The 16,549-nt window shown below is 51.9% G+C and overlaps 1 protein-coding gene across 4 annotated transcripts in view; it reads right to left on the bottom strand.

Annotated features, from left to right (window-relative positions):
* LOC149341289 (band 4.1-like protein 4) overlaps positions 1–15,506 on the bottom strand; it is a 91,388-nt gene extending 75,882 nt beyond the window's left edge. For 2 of the 4 annotated variants that reach the window (XM_089543314.1, XM_089543315.1), the window contains exon 1: positions 14,922–15,506. In XM_089543314.1, the coding sequence (XP_089399440.1) occupies positions 14,922–15,008 (87 nt within the window). In that variant the 5' untranslated portion in view covers positions 15,009–15,506. The remainder of the gene's footprint in view (positions 1–14,921) is intronic. The other 2 variants (XM_089543310.1, XM_089543311.1) reach the window with 1 other exon arrangement.
* Between the last annotated feature and the right edge of the window lie 1,043 nt (positions 15,507–16,549).

The raw sequence follows: 16,549 nt of genomic DNA, 5'->3' as shown, positions 1-16,549 counted from the left end.
GCGACGTAGGCGTCGCTGTTGAAACGACTTCTCCACGCCGCCGAAAATCTATAGCCCGTGCGCGCCGCTTCCGCGGGCAAAAACGAAGGTGAGAGCATAGCGGGTAACGAAAACCCCGCGGGACGACGCCGCGTCCGAGCGCGCCGCCGAGCGGACGTAATTGAGACAGCGGGCAGAGCGCGCGCCACGGGTAAGTCGTAGCAGCACAAAGAGGACTTGGGGTGAAGTGCTTCCGCTGTCCATCGCAATGCCTCAGTGCGGCCACTTTGAACAGAAAGGAGTAAAAAGGGAGTAATGTGTCCTCTAGCGCACACCCCTTTTATAAAAGGGGATTGCGCTTTAGGAAAACTTACTCCCATATAGGCGTATATTCGCTTTCAGAGTGTGCAGCTACACAACCCTGACCGCTGAGCGGCCTCTCTTCCTGCAGACCAGCGTTAGAGTGTCTATAGACTTCTGTCTATAAAGTCTACAAATGCCATAGGCAGTCTATAGACAGTCTATTGACTTATAACCATACACTTTTAGTAGACTTTTGTCTACAGACAGTCTATAGACTATGAATAGACAAAAAGCAATATTTATAGGAAGTCAATTAGACCATTTTTATACGTCCAATTACGTCCAATTGCTTGACAATGAGCTCCGGTCTGCGCCAGCTGTGGCCTCCGCATCCGATTAACGATATTAGCTGACGCCGAACCCGGTGATTACCAGAAGGTTATCAAGCACCGAGCTTCCTACCAGCACGGCTTAAGAAGAGTATCGTCGTCCAGACAGGGCAATATGTGTAAAAGATTAAAAAGGATGAAGCCGCTGCTATAGAGTAAGCGCACATATGTGGAAGCAAGTCTAGCCGACATGCCGGCGAAACCCTGTAGTCACGGAGTTTCGTTTCCGTCGTCTGACCAGTCATACATGCTGCCCCGGTTTACCGACCGCCTGTCGCGGTTACAGCTGAGTGCGACGCAATCGGTTGCAGCCGTAGCTCCCCCGTGTTTATAAATAACGACCGGCGACTGACGTCGAAATAAAAACGCGCTGCAGCTGCACGACCACTCGGCCTGACTGAAGACCAGGAGAGGCTCGCGAGCTCTTCACAGAGTTGAGCGCAAGCCAACTAGGCGAACACGGTGAAAGACGGCACTGCCTGGGTTTCTGCGCATAGACCGCTGCGGGGCCAGAACGTCGTGCTTAGGTAGGGTGCCTGACGCCCGCTCGGCTCCTGACTGGCCATCGAGGCCCTCTAGTCCGAAGAAAAAGAAGAAAATGCGCCTTTGTGCACCTCTCACGCGAAGTCTCCCTTATCTCTCCCTGAATGGCACCCAACGGCTTCGCAGCTCTAAAAAAGGAAGAAGGGAGGACAATGAGGTGGATTGACCGTAAAACAGCCATACGTCTGCCTCACTAAAACTAAGCAGCGCTGTCGAAGCCGGAACTGACGTCAGCTTATCAGCGGCCGAAATCACAGCTCCCGATTAGTCGACGCCTCGGCTGCAGCACTGCACTACTATGGTGATTCACGGTTAGCCGTCCAGTCATTGAACCGTCCTTAGTCGCGACGTGAAAACTTTTTGCGCTATACGCACCTCACTGGCTGATACAGCAACTTCACCTTTCACAATGCTGCACAGTTTTAGCCAGACAGGCACGAAGACGAGACGACTTTCTGCAAAAGCCTATTTCAGCGTGCCCCGGCTTCCCCGTGCGTGCGGCTTCCCGCCGTGTTCTCCCAGGGCGATCCCAAACGGCGACCTCCGCCACCAAAAGCAGCAGCGTAAATAAAAGGCGCCGGGAGAGCCAACTAGTGGAGTGGCTTTCGCTCGGGTATCGCCGCACGCGCAACACAAAAGGGCGGACGCAGCGAGAGTGGACCGACGCAGGGCCCTGAGGGGAGGGTGGCATACTGGCCAGGTGTAATTACGCGCGCTTCTCGGAACCATTGCCGGTACTTTAGGCGCCTTCGAAAGCTCTCAAGGTGCTTCCCTTCTCTTCGCCCGTTTACTTTTCTCTTGCTCTGTCTCTGTAGGAGTTTCGTCCAAAATTCTAGTAATGCGCAGCCAAGCTGGGCACCGTGCGAGACCGTTCGTTGCGGCGTCGGACCGCCACAGTTTCTGCCCCGACTTTCACCTGTTCACCTACACGTGTCCCCCTTCCCAACACTTGCCCCCCGGCTTCTCTCTCCGACCTCCCTCTCGGCAACAGCGGCATGGGAGCGGCCCCAGCGGCATTCCGGATTTCCGGACAAGGGAAAGAGCAAATTGGGCTCAAATATTTTCGAGGCCAGGCAGGTGGGGAGGTTGTGACCTGCTTTGCTTTGCTTGTTACGCACAACCTTATAAATACGCTAAAGCAACCGCATCAGCACACTGTTTTTACACATTTGTTTGGACACAAGTGTCCTTCTGGATACTACATTGATTTATTACAGCGCTGCTGCATTCGTGAAGGACATCGTGCCATAGTGACAATCGCCAGACCACGGCCTTCCCTTAGGGCACATACTTCCGGGGCGGTGTCTAGGAAGGCGGGGAGGGGGGGGGGGGGGGGAGGAGGAGGTAGAAAACAGCACCACGCCAGAGTGTTAAGAAATACTTATTAACACGTTGCACATAAGAGAACATTACCCCGCAAACTCGCCGTAACGCCGCGTCCCAAAGTTTAGCAGAACTCTGGTGCGCATGTCCAGCTGTTTAGAGAGCACATAGCTTCAGTGGGGGAAACCCCACGCGGTCATCTTTCTGCAATAAATATCCGGCCTACACTGGCAAAACTGCGCAGCATTTATGTGTTGCATATAGCAGCTACACTGCTTCACTACAATGTCACGTAAACACTAGTGCGATGATGTCGCGATCTTTCCGATGTGATGACATATCAACTGCAATGCTCAGGGTTTGACCCCTACGGCACAGGGTTCGACCCCGCAGCTCAGTAGCTATATATCGTTCCATAGCAGAACAAACGATTGAGGCGGACGGTATAGTACAGGCACGGACAGCACAGAGGTATTGGTAAATAAGAGCCCACTCCGTCTAAAACAACTGCGCCTCCCCCGAAACCTGGGAGTTAAGCCCCGAGCGAGACCCGAGAGTCGGCGAAGATTACAGGGCGACCTTGAGGGCGTGGGAGGGGCAGTGCGCCGCTTTTTCTTCCCCGCAGGCGGAGGCGGCGACCCTGCCGACGGGGTCACGACGGGAGGTCACGCAGGTATCGCGCGTGCCACCGCCTCGACCCTTGACCCCGCCCTGGCGCGCGCCCGGCTGCGGCGCATACCGGACGAGCACTCCCCCCGCGCACGCCGAAGATCTAGATGATACACATGCAGCACCGCTGCCTGAGGACAACCCCCCCCCCCCCCCCCCCCTTCCCTTTTTCGCGTTTGGTCGGAGGTGCGCACACGAACCGTGGCGATCAGTCTTGTCCGCGCTGCCTTGTGTCTACACGCAAGCTATGGTTCGTGCGATACGGCAGGCGGATGTGATGTCCGTCGCGAAAGAACAATGCCCCGTCTTCGCGTTTTTTTTTTTTTAAGCTTTGTACGCGACACTGTAGAATGGGCTAACCATCGACGACCCCACGTCTCCCAGCGCTCCCTTTAACACTTCAAAGTATACACACATCACTTGATGCCTCCCGCGCAAGTCTTCAATTTCCGCGGACAGACACTCCCTGTCTGAACCAAGGCCACAGATCCTTCTGCTGAGTGCTGTCTTGAAGAGGCTGAGAAATCGGCCTTCAGTGTTTAGAGTGCCCGTTGACCGCAAGACCTTGTATTTTTCTCCATGCATCTCTTTTCTTCTTTTCACGAAGTAAACTTGGACAGGACCCAAGCTTGACACCTATGCAAAGCGGTATTCGTACACGCGGCTGCCAACACCGTTCAGTCCAAACCACTTGCTTCTAGAAGGGTCTCGGTCTGCAGCTTGAGATGTCGCCCGTACACAAATGCTGGTGCATGCATCCACTCGAAGGCAAGGTCTCCAGTCGTCGACGGAAAGTCTCCTCATCGTCGACAGGATCACAAGGCGCGCCTTTCTTTCGCAAACCGAACGGGCCGAACACCGAAGGGTGCGGCGCGCCGTGCCAGCCAGCCAGCTGTTATGATTGCGCAACCACCGCAGATGACCGCTCGCCTTGGGCTGCGGGTGCCAGCACGGCTGTCCGCCGTGGGGCGACCACGCAAGGACAGCGCGCGGAGGCGGCGATCGTAACACGTCCGACAGCCGTCATTCGGTGAGCGGCTGGCGCGTGCGTGCATATGAAAGCCTCCGCAGTGCTGCCGCCGCCAGCGCTGACCGCCTTGCGGGGTAGCGATTCAGTGGGCGTCGAACGGTTTCCGCCTCGCGCGGCGGTGCCCCTACAGTGGCGCCCGTCTCCCTTCTCTTTGCGTTTAGCCGACATCGACGAAGCCAGGCCGATCGACGGCAGCCCGCATGGCTGCATAGACTGAACAGCGTGTGGAAACAAGTAAGCGGCCTGAAATGAAAAGCAACAAAGGATTCTGCATTTCACGTGATTTGCCAACGAGTTGGGGCGCCGTTTCCTCCTCATAGCTGCAGCCTAGAATTCAGGGCAGTTATGTCGTGGCATGCGGGATATAACATAAATAATAAAATTCTGAAGGTTTTTAATGACGCTGTGCCTAAGCGACTGTTGATGCAGTGCGTATCAGGGTCTGTGTCGCCACATAATGCGCGTCAGAGTATAAGCAAGAGAGAACTGAAGTAGTTTGTGGACGTTCATCCAGAAAGGGATGTACTGAAAAAGAAAATAAAAGCAAAGAGGGAGTCTTGTTGTCATCCTTTCTGTTTCGTTTTCTGGCACTGTAGTTTGAAGTAAGAGTATACAAACTAAACCTTGGGGCCTCTTTGGCGTTAGCAGTTTTCGACACAGAGCGAACTACTATCGTGAGGAGGTTAGGCAGTTATAAGGAAAGTAATGTTGCGGTAACTGTCCCATTCTCAACGAAAGCCTGAACCACGCTGTGAATGCAGGGATGAAAAGGGTGAAAAGGAGGAATGAGGGTTAGAAGCGAAGGTACAGTTTTGGTTTTCAGTTTAAAGCGACTCGGACTATGAGGGACGTCGTAGAGGAGGTCTCGGGATAATTCCGACCACCTGCAAAGCTCTTTAGCGTGCACTGACATTGCACAGTACACCGGCTTCTAGCATCTCGCTTCCACTGAAATGCGACCGCCGCGGCCGGGATCGAACCCGCGTCTTTCGGGTCAGCAGCCAAGCACCGTAAACAGTGTACAGTTGGCCAAATCAATAGCTGGCGTGCGTGACGGCGCGTTTTCCGTGCTCCTGCAGCTTATGACGGCGCAAACTTGCTAACATTTCAAATCTAAGCAAAGGATCACTAAACCCCTCCTTAATATTGAGCCTTCCCCAAGTTTGCTTCGTCACAAAGCGCAGGAGCGCAGAAAAAGCGGCCGTCACGCACGCCAGCTAAAGATTTGGGCCGGCTGTACACATATACAGCACGTACCTACTGTACATTCCACGCGCAGTCCACGGCATGCGCGATTGTACTATTACTGACTTCCTCGTGTTCGGGTCCCTGTTGTCTGAGCACACCATACGCCTATGCAAACGGTAGATGGCCCGGGGAAGGGGGGGGGGGGGGGGACTAAATACAACATGTCCCGTTCAACGAGTAAACGCAGCGTCATCCCTTTGTTCGGGACACTGTAACGCAGACGGAACAGTAAAAGGAGCTAGACCTCAGCTAACATAGCTAGCACCAGTGTCATTATGACTCTGCGTTGGACACCAGATGGGCGGTGAGGACCTGCACATTTTTATAATCCGCTTGTCGCCACCTTCTCCGGCCCGCACTGTGGCGGTAATGTTCTGCGCTCAAGCATGGCGCACGTGACACCTCTCGTCACACGGCCACCCTCTGAATGCGGAGAGACGCGGAAAAGTTCCACAAAGACTCAGTGCGTACTGGAAAATTTCCGCAGCCGAGCTCCCCAGGAAAAAGACTGCGAGGCTAATGCCGATTCTTTTGTCGCCTTATGTAAAAGGCGAAACAAAGGCAGTCGATAAACCAGCGGCAGATCTCATCCGCTATTTCTCTTTCGTATACGTGGTGTTGCGCTTGATACAGTGGAAACTGAGCAACTCGCAGTATACAGGAATCTCTAAATATGTCTCACTATCACTGCCACACACAAGCTTCTAAAAAAAAAAAAATCACTATCACTGCCACACACAAGCTTCTGAAAAAAAAAGAGACAGAACAACGGTACTTTTTTGGGACGCTTCATAAGGAGTAGCGGAGAAAACGCGAAACTTCAGTTGCTACACACTTCTTCGCTCTGATGATTTCCGATAGAGCTACAAAAAGCTCTCAGTGTTGTCCATTAGACACATCGTTTTACTCAGTGCAGCACTGGAAGGATGTTCTGGAGCCCTTTTTCCTAAATGCAAGTCTTCGCGCGAAAGTGAGACTTCACAGTGCCCCACTCCCAGCGGGCAAGGCATGCATTCGCATCCTTTCGAACAGTGCACGTAGCCCCGATCGGATAAGATGCTCTCTTCGTCGTAGCGGCAGTGCGTGAGGATTCGCGGCGCTTATTGGTAGAGCTAGAACCGCCTCGTGAAATGGCGTACATCACTCGCTAAATCGACAACCGCGTTTGACTGGACAGTCGAGAAAAACATATATTCTTTACGTGTCGAAGTTTCAGTGGCGAGCGGAAGCAACAACTGTGAGCAAACGGCTCGTACAGTCTTTGCCAAAAGTAACCAGGCTGCACGGTTTGCCTCTAGCTTGTATAGTGGAGCCCTTGTGGCTTTCCTAAAGATCAAAACGTGTTGGAAGGTAAGAAGACCCCCAGTCCTTACCCCTAATGACCATTTCAGTTTCAGGAAAGCTGTAAAGGCTCCACTGTACGAGCTAGAAGCAAACCATGCAGCCTGGTTACTTTTGACAAAGACTGTACGTATACTTGCCACCGTCACAGCCCGGACGAATACATACACAAACGACTACAAGCGAAGGTATGCCCTCGTACCAGCCCGTACATATATACACCCGCTCAGCACCACAATGAAGACACCGTACGGTCTGTCACCCGGCGAAGTTATTAAGCGACGCACTCGATGAAAACTAGCTGAAAAAAAAAAAAAGAAAGAAAGCAGGCGAGCTACATGGAAGCGGAGAGGTAGGACGTATTACCACTTTCGTGGAGTCATAGCGGGCGGTGAACAGCTATTTTAGCACGCCTTCGTGGCCTTGGAAGCGTGATATAGCCGGGCGGCAATATGTGCAGCGGCGGCGCGCGGTGCGTTCTCTAAGGTCGTAACTTGAGCCCGCGGGCTGCGGTCAAGCAACGGAGACCTTCCGCTGCGGTCATTTGCTTCCCACGGGACCAGCGTAGGCGCAAATTGCCTACCCCCCGCCTCCCCATTTGGCGGCTGCGGTGTCAGCGTCGTCCGAAGGGTTGTCCTTGATTGCTTCGCGGATCCGTACTGCAGCGCATACCTCCTCGAGGGACGCTGGCCGCCAGGACGAGCGGCGGCGCCGTAATGAGCCACGAGCGAGGGATGCGGGCGGCGGCTCTGTGCACGAGCCAGAACGGGAGCCTACGACGTGATGCATCGCCATAAGGTGCCCGAGTCCACGCATACTGTTCATGATCTCAACACATTCAGATCTCACACCGATCTCGAATCTCTGGGCTAATTCAGACTTCTGATGGAGCGTGCGTATTCAGATAAAGCAAAGCGCTGCACTGTAACGATTCTTGAAGCCTAAACTAAGCAAATGGAAGGTTTTGTCAGACGTTGCCAGGCCAGTTCGCGTTTGAACGTAGCGATTGCTGGGCCGCCTTCCAGAGATTCAGAAGCGTTACACTGCTTCTGGAGGCATTTGACAGCAAGAGACGAGACAGTTCTTGTGCAAGGAGATGGAGCGCTAGGTGGTGCATATGTAGAGCTAGAATATTTTTCGGAACTTAACCTATTAATTCAGCATGCTGCAGGAAAGTGTGTTATTACACACGCGCACATGCGGTCTCAGCTAAGCACATTCCTTCACAATGCTCCGCTAGAGAGGTTGAGCGATTCGAATCGTAACCTCACGTGTAAAAGCAACAAGCGCACACGTCACTGGCGTTGTCACGAGGTGCTGTTCGTACCACCGTACTCACGACGGGAGCGGAAGGATCTGTCCTTGTGCTGTAGTTCAGAATGCCCGATACTGCGACTAATGCACAACGTCACGCGGGGTTAATCGCTGCACTCGACCGCGCATCATCCTTGAATTGAGTCCAACTGTTTCGAAGGCAAGCTCATTTGGCAAGCACGCGAGAAGAGGATGCGCAGAACAAGATGCTTCGACCCAACCATAGAAACTGCCGCCATGCGACGGGCTACATCAGTGACCCCGGTTGTACCCTACGGAAAGAACGATTCAATTGCAACATCGGTGCGGCACGCAACCGCTCTTTCCGTCCATCTGAACTGTGAAACAAGTCAGGGCGGCGAAATACCAGTGGCCGTAACGCCGTCGCCTTTTGCAAAATCATCGTCCGGGTAACAGACCTATTTCAGCATTTCAAACAGACGGACACGTAAGCGCACATCAAACACAGGCGGACGCAGACAGGCAACCAGAAGGCCAACTTTTGCGAGCGAAATCTTTTCGTTCCGCGCGTGTCAGTGACCAGACACTGCGGGACCAACCAGTCGGGCCGTTTGGCTGCCGCATGGCTGCAGCCACGTGAAAACGCAAAGAAAGGCAGCAGAAGTGCAAGAGGCATTTTGCGATGCTTGAAGGGCAAAGCAGTCGCGAGACCAACGGCTCGAAAAAGACAAAAAGGAACAATAAAGAGAAAGAAGAAAAAACAGGCAGCAAACGACGGAGCGCTACCGCAGGGGGAGTGACCGATGCCCCCTCTCGCTTACCGACAGCGGAGAAGAAAATCACCGTTCTCCACGACGTCAGTGACGTTCTGCCGAGTCCGCCGCGAGGCGGGCAGCGGAGACAAGCGTCTGGATAGCCGCAACCATCAGCGGAGAACGAAAAAAAAACGGAGCGGAAATATAAACGCAAAGAAAAACCCATCAGGCTGTCGCAGACGCTAACACATTGCGCCCTGGAGCGGCGCACGGGAACCACAATCGTAGCAAGGAGAAAGAAACGCACAGACAACCCCGGTAAACAAAGGAGCATGGAAGCAGAGTCGAAGGAAGCCCGCATTTTCGAATAGCCTCGGCCGCAGCCATGGCCGCAGCATGCCGCGCCGACGGGAAGCGGGTACTTTTCGGTATTGTTCGACTGTTCTCGGGGACCACTCGGCCCCTCGGCTCATCCACTCGGCTCCCCGGCTCATCCGCAGTGGACAACTCGCCGAAAGGACGACCTTCACGGCTTCGCCGCTTGTTGCTCTTGCAGAAGCACAGAGGGCTCGGTTTGTATTAGTACGTACACCACGTTCTGCAGTTGCTGCACGGCGACTAAGATATCTGGAGCACAGCCAATGCTGGATGCTCAGCAGACGGACGACGCGTGAACGGACGTCGGTCGCGATCGGCGACCTCCGCGCGAGCGCTGCCCTAGCACAACTGAAGAGCGCGTTTCCGCGCCGGCATCGCCTCGGGGCGTGAAGAAAGCGTCCCCGCGAATAAAGCGGACGCCGCGCAGACGTGACATCATAATGCTCGGCCGCGCGGCGCGTTGCATCGTCTTCGACCGATGCGCGCGGCCCCATTCCGTGCACTGCTCGTGCAGCGTGTGCACAGATCAATGGCGCCGCGTGCGCTTTGTTTGCCTCTGCGCAGGAAGCCTGGCGGCGAAGAAGAAGCCGGCCGACACACGCAATGCATGCGTGTGCAACCGGTAACAGGGCTCCCCGCATTACGGCCACTTACAACGCGTAGAAACGCGCCGGGCGTGTAATCAACTTCATGGGACGGACAGACGGGAAGACGCGGTCACCTAGCTAAACACGCGTCGTCGCCGCCCGACTTTTCTCTCGTTCCCTTTCCGCTTTGTTTTCTTCGCGGCTCTGCGGAGGCCTTATTCTGCCAGTTATAATGTCGCCTGTGTGTACCCTGCGTTACCGTTTTTGTTTTCTTCCCAAACTTCTCAATGGGCGGAAGATACTTCCTGCTTTTGTCAGCCAAGCGTACAGGGTGCTGTAACTCTGACAACGTAATTAGAACTGTGGAATAAGATGTATGAGAGTCGCCTACGCACAAGGAAAGCACGCAGAAAGGGGACACGTTTCTTTTTTTTTTTCGGCACAAAGTTCGGCGGTCCGCGGGCGCGGATTACCATTCGTTTCCTTGATAAACGAGGCTGAAGGAAATTAGTCGTTCGCAGTCACCACCTCACCGGCGTAATCGAACGGCCGCATGCATGAGCCAACGGGGAAGTCGTAGTGGAGGACCTACTTTGCGTTAAAAGTGTCCCGACAGCGGCCAGCTCGTCGCTCATATCTACGCCGAGCGCAACACACTGCACAGAGCTCATACTTTTTTTAAATTCATTTTTTTCCCTTTCCTCGTTAGCGCCAAGTACCCGACTGAGGAACCTTACTTCATCAGCAACCATTCATTCATCTATCTCTTCGATCCAAGGCGTTGATTTCATTTTGATTAATTTCAGCAACGTCGCAGAGAACCGTGCGCCCTATTAGTGGAAGGAAAAACGCGGGGTGATAACCCTACACTATAGACAGTACAGGAACCAGTTAAGACATGTGATCATCGACCACGTAACTACGCAGTAAATGAAAATTATATTAACGAGAGAAGATTTTTTTCTAGACAGCTGCCACATGGAATATCGCCTCGCATCACTTCGATGGTGCAAAAGCCAACACAAACGAAGCGGCGCTTTAGCCAGTTTCATTCGAAACGAAGCAACTGGCAAGCCAAAAACAAAAAAAAAGTTGCAGAAGAAAAGCACAAAGCACGCTAACCTAATACTATGATAGAAGACAAAGGCCGCAGACAGCGGGAAAATCTCGCCTTCCGTTAATTAACGAACGCACACGTATCAATTCTCTTGTCTGATGGAGCAGATAAACGATGCAAACCAGTCGACGACAATGGTTGCAAATGCAGACTACTAGTGACTGCCATTACTTCCTTCGCCGTTGTGTCCTCCTTCTTGCAAAACAACGTTTTGAGGCTTTAAATGCGTCCTTGGCGCTTGGAAGGGTGAAAAAGAAGAGGAGAAGAGGCTCGAGACACAGCTGTAATTTCCATAAGTATGGGTCTGGCTACACGGTGCACCAAGACGGCGTGTAAATAACGCATATCATGCTGCACTCCCAGCGGTCGTTAGGTCCTGTTCGATACACCGCAATTTTAGCGCATAGACTATCCCAACCTTTCAACTACAAGAGCAAGGAAAGGAAGACGCCATGACCGCACAGCGACTTTGCTAAAAACTATGCTTAAAGTCAGAATTCGGTGGCGAAATTGGGCGAAAGAAACATATCAATCTAAAAAAGAACCCCGCGTTCGTACGGTAGATTTTTAAGAGTTTAAATTTATCGCTATGCGGTCAATCCAAGGGTGCGTACAGTAGCTTGTCTGAGGCACAGGTGAGCACTTCAAGTAATAAATTAGTAAAAAATTGACTACCTGCCGTTTGGTATTACGGAAGAGGATTTGTGCGAGTGACAAATTGCGCTGGTTTACACTGGTCCTCCACCCGAAGATGAAGGCTTCGACAGCACGACAACAGTTTTTGAGAGTATTATGACAGTATCTAATTACTTTCTTGTTAATGAGCTCTCAATGTGAATCGATTATACGATGTGTAGTGTGCGCATATTTAGGTAAATCTTCTTCTCTTCAGGTGGAACTGGCCTCCACTGACTAAATTTCTAGTGCTGACGGCTGTTCGGAAAATATGGCATGACAGGCAGCTTTGAAAGCTATGACGCCACGCATTTGCGCAGTCATAGAGAATCAGTCTCGACATCAAACAACAGTACCTACCAATTAAAGTTTCACATATGTTTGTTTCTTCTTGTTACTGGCGATTTGTGAGTACTTTACGAACAAAAGCGACGCTTCTTCAGTGATTGAGGATGCGAAAGGTCTGGAATTAGCTGGGGCCACTTGTAGTTCTCGGACAAGCGCGTGTACCCCAGTCGCGGAGGTATACAAAGCCCGCTTCGTGACCGCAGTACATATCCGAGTCCACTCGATGAAGCTACAGCTGCCTGCATTAGAGACTCGCCTTTAAGCTGAGCAGGACAGGCTTGTAGTGGGTGTATGGGATACAACCAGATGCCTCGAGACGATTCGGCATGTGTAAGATACAGGACACTCCACAAAGGTGTCCCACTCGAAGGTATAACGGTGAAAACTGTCGGTTCAAATTTCGAAACAGGAAGACATGCCAAAATGAAACACCCGATGGGTTTATCTTACGCCGTGTGTACGGCGATTAGGAGACAAAAACATTTGTTTTAAGTGGCGTCCCTGAGAGTCCAAACCCAAATGAACCCGGCGGTCTATATTTCTGAAGGTGGTAGCGAATATACTTGGGGAACACTGTCTGGATCTCGCGACGGGTGTTTTGCCGCAAGCTTCGCGCAGACTTGTTTCATGGTATATCCGTGTTATACGCAGGCTCACGCCTTCAGAGAAAGCACACACTTGCATGTGATACCGACAAATGTCAAATGATTGCGCCCGGTATAGTAAAATGCCTATCTTAGACGGCTACCTCTAAGTTCCAGCAGCCGCCGCGATGGCTCAGGGGTTATGGTACTCGGCTGCTGACCCGAAAGACGCGGGTTCGATCCCGGCGTGGCGGTCGAATTTCAATGGAGGCGAAATTCTAGAGGCCCGTGTACTGTGCGATGTCAGTGCACGTTAAAGAACCCCAGACGGTCGAAATTTCCGGAGCCCTTCACTGCGGCGTCTCTCATAGCCTAAGTTGATTTGGGACGTTAAAAACACCCATAAACCATAAACCAATCTCAGTGCCAGCAGGCGGGAATGTACCGCCGTTAATTTCTGCACTCTTGCTGCACCTCTGTATTCTTTACTTGATGAACTTGTCGATACGCTGCTCTAACTTTTACTAAAATGGTGCGAAGAATATCGAGGCTATACGTACCGTGAAGTATGACACACACGCACACGCACACACACACACACACACACACACACACACACACACACACACACACACACACACACACACACACACACACACACACACACACACACACACACACACGCACGCACGCACACACACACACACACACACACACACACACCGTGCAATACTGGCCTTCTACGTCGCATCTTCGAGCTGAGCTTCCGAGCCAAACACTTGTACAGCCCGTCGACTTTCCTTAGTTGTGCCTTTACCTTCGCTTTACTGCCTTCAAAAGCGAAACTATACCGCTAAATTTTCCCTGTTTTACGCAAGCCTATCCCGTATTATAAAAATAAACTCTCATCATTTCTCTATATGCAAAAGATAACCTCGGTAACTGGAGACATTGCATGCACACATACGAAAGAACTCATGCTGCCTGCTTGTACACCGTGCTTATTGTTTCACTATTCCGTAATTTATATTTGCCAAATTGTACAGCTCACTTTAGTGTACGTCACCCACGTTCTTCTCTCACTATGATTAATAATAACCGCTAACTTGCCCAGCCTTCCGTCGTTCTAAGTTATACTGTATTGAACACCATTTCCGAGAATACTAGCAATGTGCTCTTCGAGGTAATTTACCAGAAACAAAGGAAGACGCCCAGCCGTAGGCGGCGGTGCTCAGGCGCCTCGTCTGAAAGGCGAGCTCGACCAGAGCGAGCTGGAAGACCTTTCTTCGCCGCACAACGGAGCGCGCGAACCTGTCTATAGCGCAGTAAAGCACCGATGATTTATCGCTCACCGTATCCTGCATCTATAATGCGCAATTTGCACCTTCGATCAAGGAGGCTGGAGCGTGGGGCAGGGGGCGCGCGCGAAGGAGGTGACGATTACAGCGACGCTCGAGCAGCAAACAGTATGGACAATGGGCGCGCCACATGGATCACGCGTGATTAGAGCTAAGCGCGAGAAAAAAAAAATGTATCTGAGAAGTATGGCGCCGTCGTGACGGGTGCTGAGAGGGCAGCGGCGACGTGACATCGCGGTCGAATTTCGATGGAGGCGAAATTCTAGAGGCCCGTGTACTGTGCGACGTCAGTGCACGTTAAAGAACCTCAGGCGGTCGAAATTTCCGGAGCCCTTCACTACGGCGTCCCTCATAGCCTAAGTCGCTTTGGGACGTTAAACCTCCACAGTCCATAGACCATCTCGAGTGCCAAGAAACGCACGTGCTGCCAGTAGATATCACGCCGCTGATAATATCCGTTAGTTTCTTGTTTTTGTTGTTGTTTTGCCTTACGCCGTTGCGCCCACACCTCTGTCATCATGGCGTGTCAACTTCTGACGGCTGCCTGCGCTAATTCTCGAAATGATCTTAGTAACCATCCCCACTGTCATTCAATAGGTCGATAGATGCGCAGGAAGCCAAGAACGAAGCGTTGTTTCGGCTTTCGCATCGCTGATCGCAAAACGTGCCGAGACCCATGGTTCGTACCACACAGTATATAACTGAGGCTGATGACTATATTTGTATATAGATTAAGAAATGTCACGGTGACTATTTTGACAACAAAATACACAAGCGTCTGCTTCTCGATATTACAGTATCACAAAGTTTCTGTAAGCGGCTTATTAGAACGGCGTTATATGTCCATCTCCCAGAAGTATGCCGATGGATTTGCATCCCCCAAAATTGCGACGCAGCATTTCAAGTTCAGCATTGAAGAAGTCTCAATCTTAACACAAGTTTGACAGGTCCACATCGCGTCAGTAATATTGGGGGCGATGTCTGCAAGCGTGACGCGCGTGGCACAAGAAAAGACGTACCTGGATCTCCTGGATGAGCTCGGTTTCGTCCAGGAGGACCACCTTGCAGTGGAAGGTCTTGGGCTTTTCTCCGAAACAGCACCTCATGGCGAAACACGGTCGCGCTCACGGCGGGTTGGTCACTCGCCGGCTCCGGCTAAAAACAGGATCTTGGCGCGGCGGCGATGGTGTTGGCACCGAAAAGCAGATTCCCCCGGGCAGAACCCCGGCAAGAATGCGACAACGCCTCCTCGGACGGGCTATCTCCCTGCACGGGCCGAGCGGCGAAATCCAAGCTCAAGGCAGCGGCAGCAGCAGAAGCTGCGGAGCCGTCAACGCTTCTTCTGGCATGACTTCGGGCGCTTGCTCCGAGAAGCGGCCAAGAATCCAAGAGCCAGAAAAGAAGCAACGACCGGCGGAGACAATCAGACGCTCCGCGAACCTGTTGCACACCTTTCCTGAAGTGGTGCGGTGGTGCCTTTGCCACTGAGCGGCGTGTCGGCAGCGACAACAGTATTCTCCTCCGCGTTCGCTCTCTCTCTTCTCCACTCGCCTCTTGTTCGTATTTCTACTTTTTACCGACGGAACGTACAAAGGCTGAGAAAGGCTGCCATACCTGTTTTCAGAAGCGCCGCGCACAGATTGCGGGCTCATAGACGTACTATTAAACGTCTGTAGCCCTTGAAGCGACAATGCAGCGCTAGACAAATGCTAAAGGTGTTTCGCCCTTCGAAGTTAGAGTATTCGAAGTGAGTTTGTAGCGCCATTATGTACCAAATCTAAAAAGTAATGATTCTTTATTAACATTTTTGGCCTTTGTTCTGCTCAAAAAGTAGTTAAATAATACTTAAAATATTGTTTAAGTTTTATTGTTATTCATCCGACGTATTATTTTTTATTCTCGCTCACACCAATGTTGGCGTTTCGTATTAATGCCGCCAGAAAGCAGCACCTGCTTCAGCGATTGAAAAGCGGCCAATTTGAAGTGCATAAGTATGGTTCACCGGTTGAGAAGCTTGGTAGAAATAACTAAATGAGCTCAAGTAGAAAGATTTTATTGTACCACTTCAAAGGTCATTCCTTATTTCTGATATCGACCGCACTGCGCCTTCCTCAGCCTTCCTGTGCCTGCAGAGTAACGTTGATGGGACGTGCATCAGCGCGGCACTTACGCACACACACACACACAACGGACGACTGGGCGTATCAAGTTTCCATCTCTCCTTGTCCGTTTTTTGTTGCAAGCATAGAGTTTCTTACTATTGCCTAGAGGGAAAGCTGGCAACCCGTCTATGGGAGTTTGCATGGCATAGAGTTTCTTACTGTTACCTAGAGGGAAAGCTGGCGGCGCTGCACTCCAGCCACCATCAACGTTTCTAGATAAAGACAGTTGGGAAACTGCGCCGGCGAGCCAGGGAGCAGAGCGGCCCCACGCGATCGCCGTCTAGGCGGTGTCGCTGCGGTCGCTTTAGGATGAGCGCGTCGTCTGCTACTCCCAGCTTGAGGAGCGTCGGAAGGAGATAGCTCGCGTCCGTTAAAAAAAACAACGTATTTAAGGAATATTACCCACCCGAGGAATATTATCAACATAAACTACGAGGAGACAAGCGGTACGTCATGTTTCTCTAAACCGCGGAAAGAAGGGCTTC

Source organism: Amblyomma mixtum, chromosome 5 (genome assembly GCF_055824585.1).
Source record: "Amblyomma mixtum isolate Tamu chromosome 5, ASM5582458v1, whole genome shotgun sequence".
Lineage (NCBI taxonomy): Eukaryota > Metazoa > Arthropoda > Arachnida > Ixodida > Ixodidae > Amblyomma > Amblyomma mixtum.
This window is presented reverse-complemented; position numbering and strand designations above follow the sequence as displayed.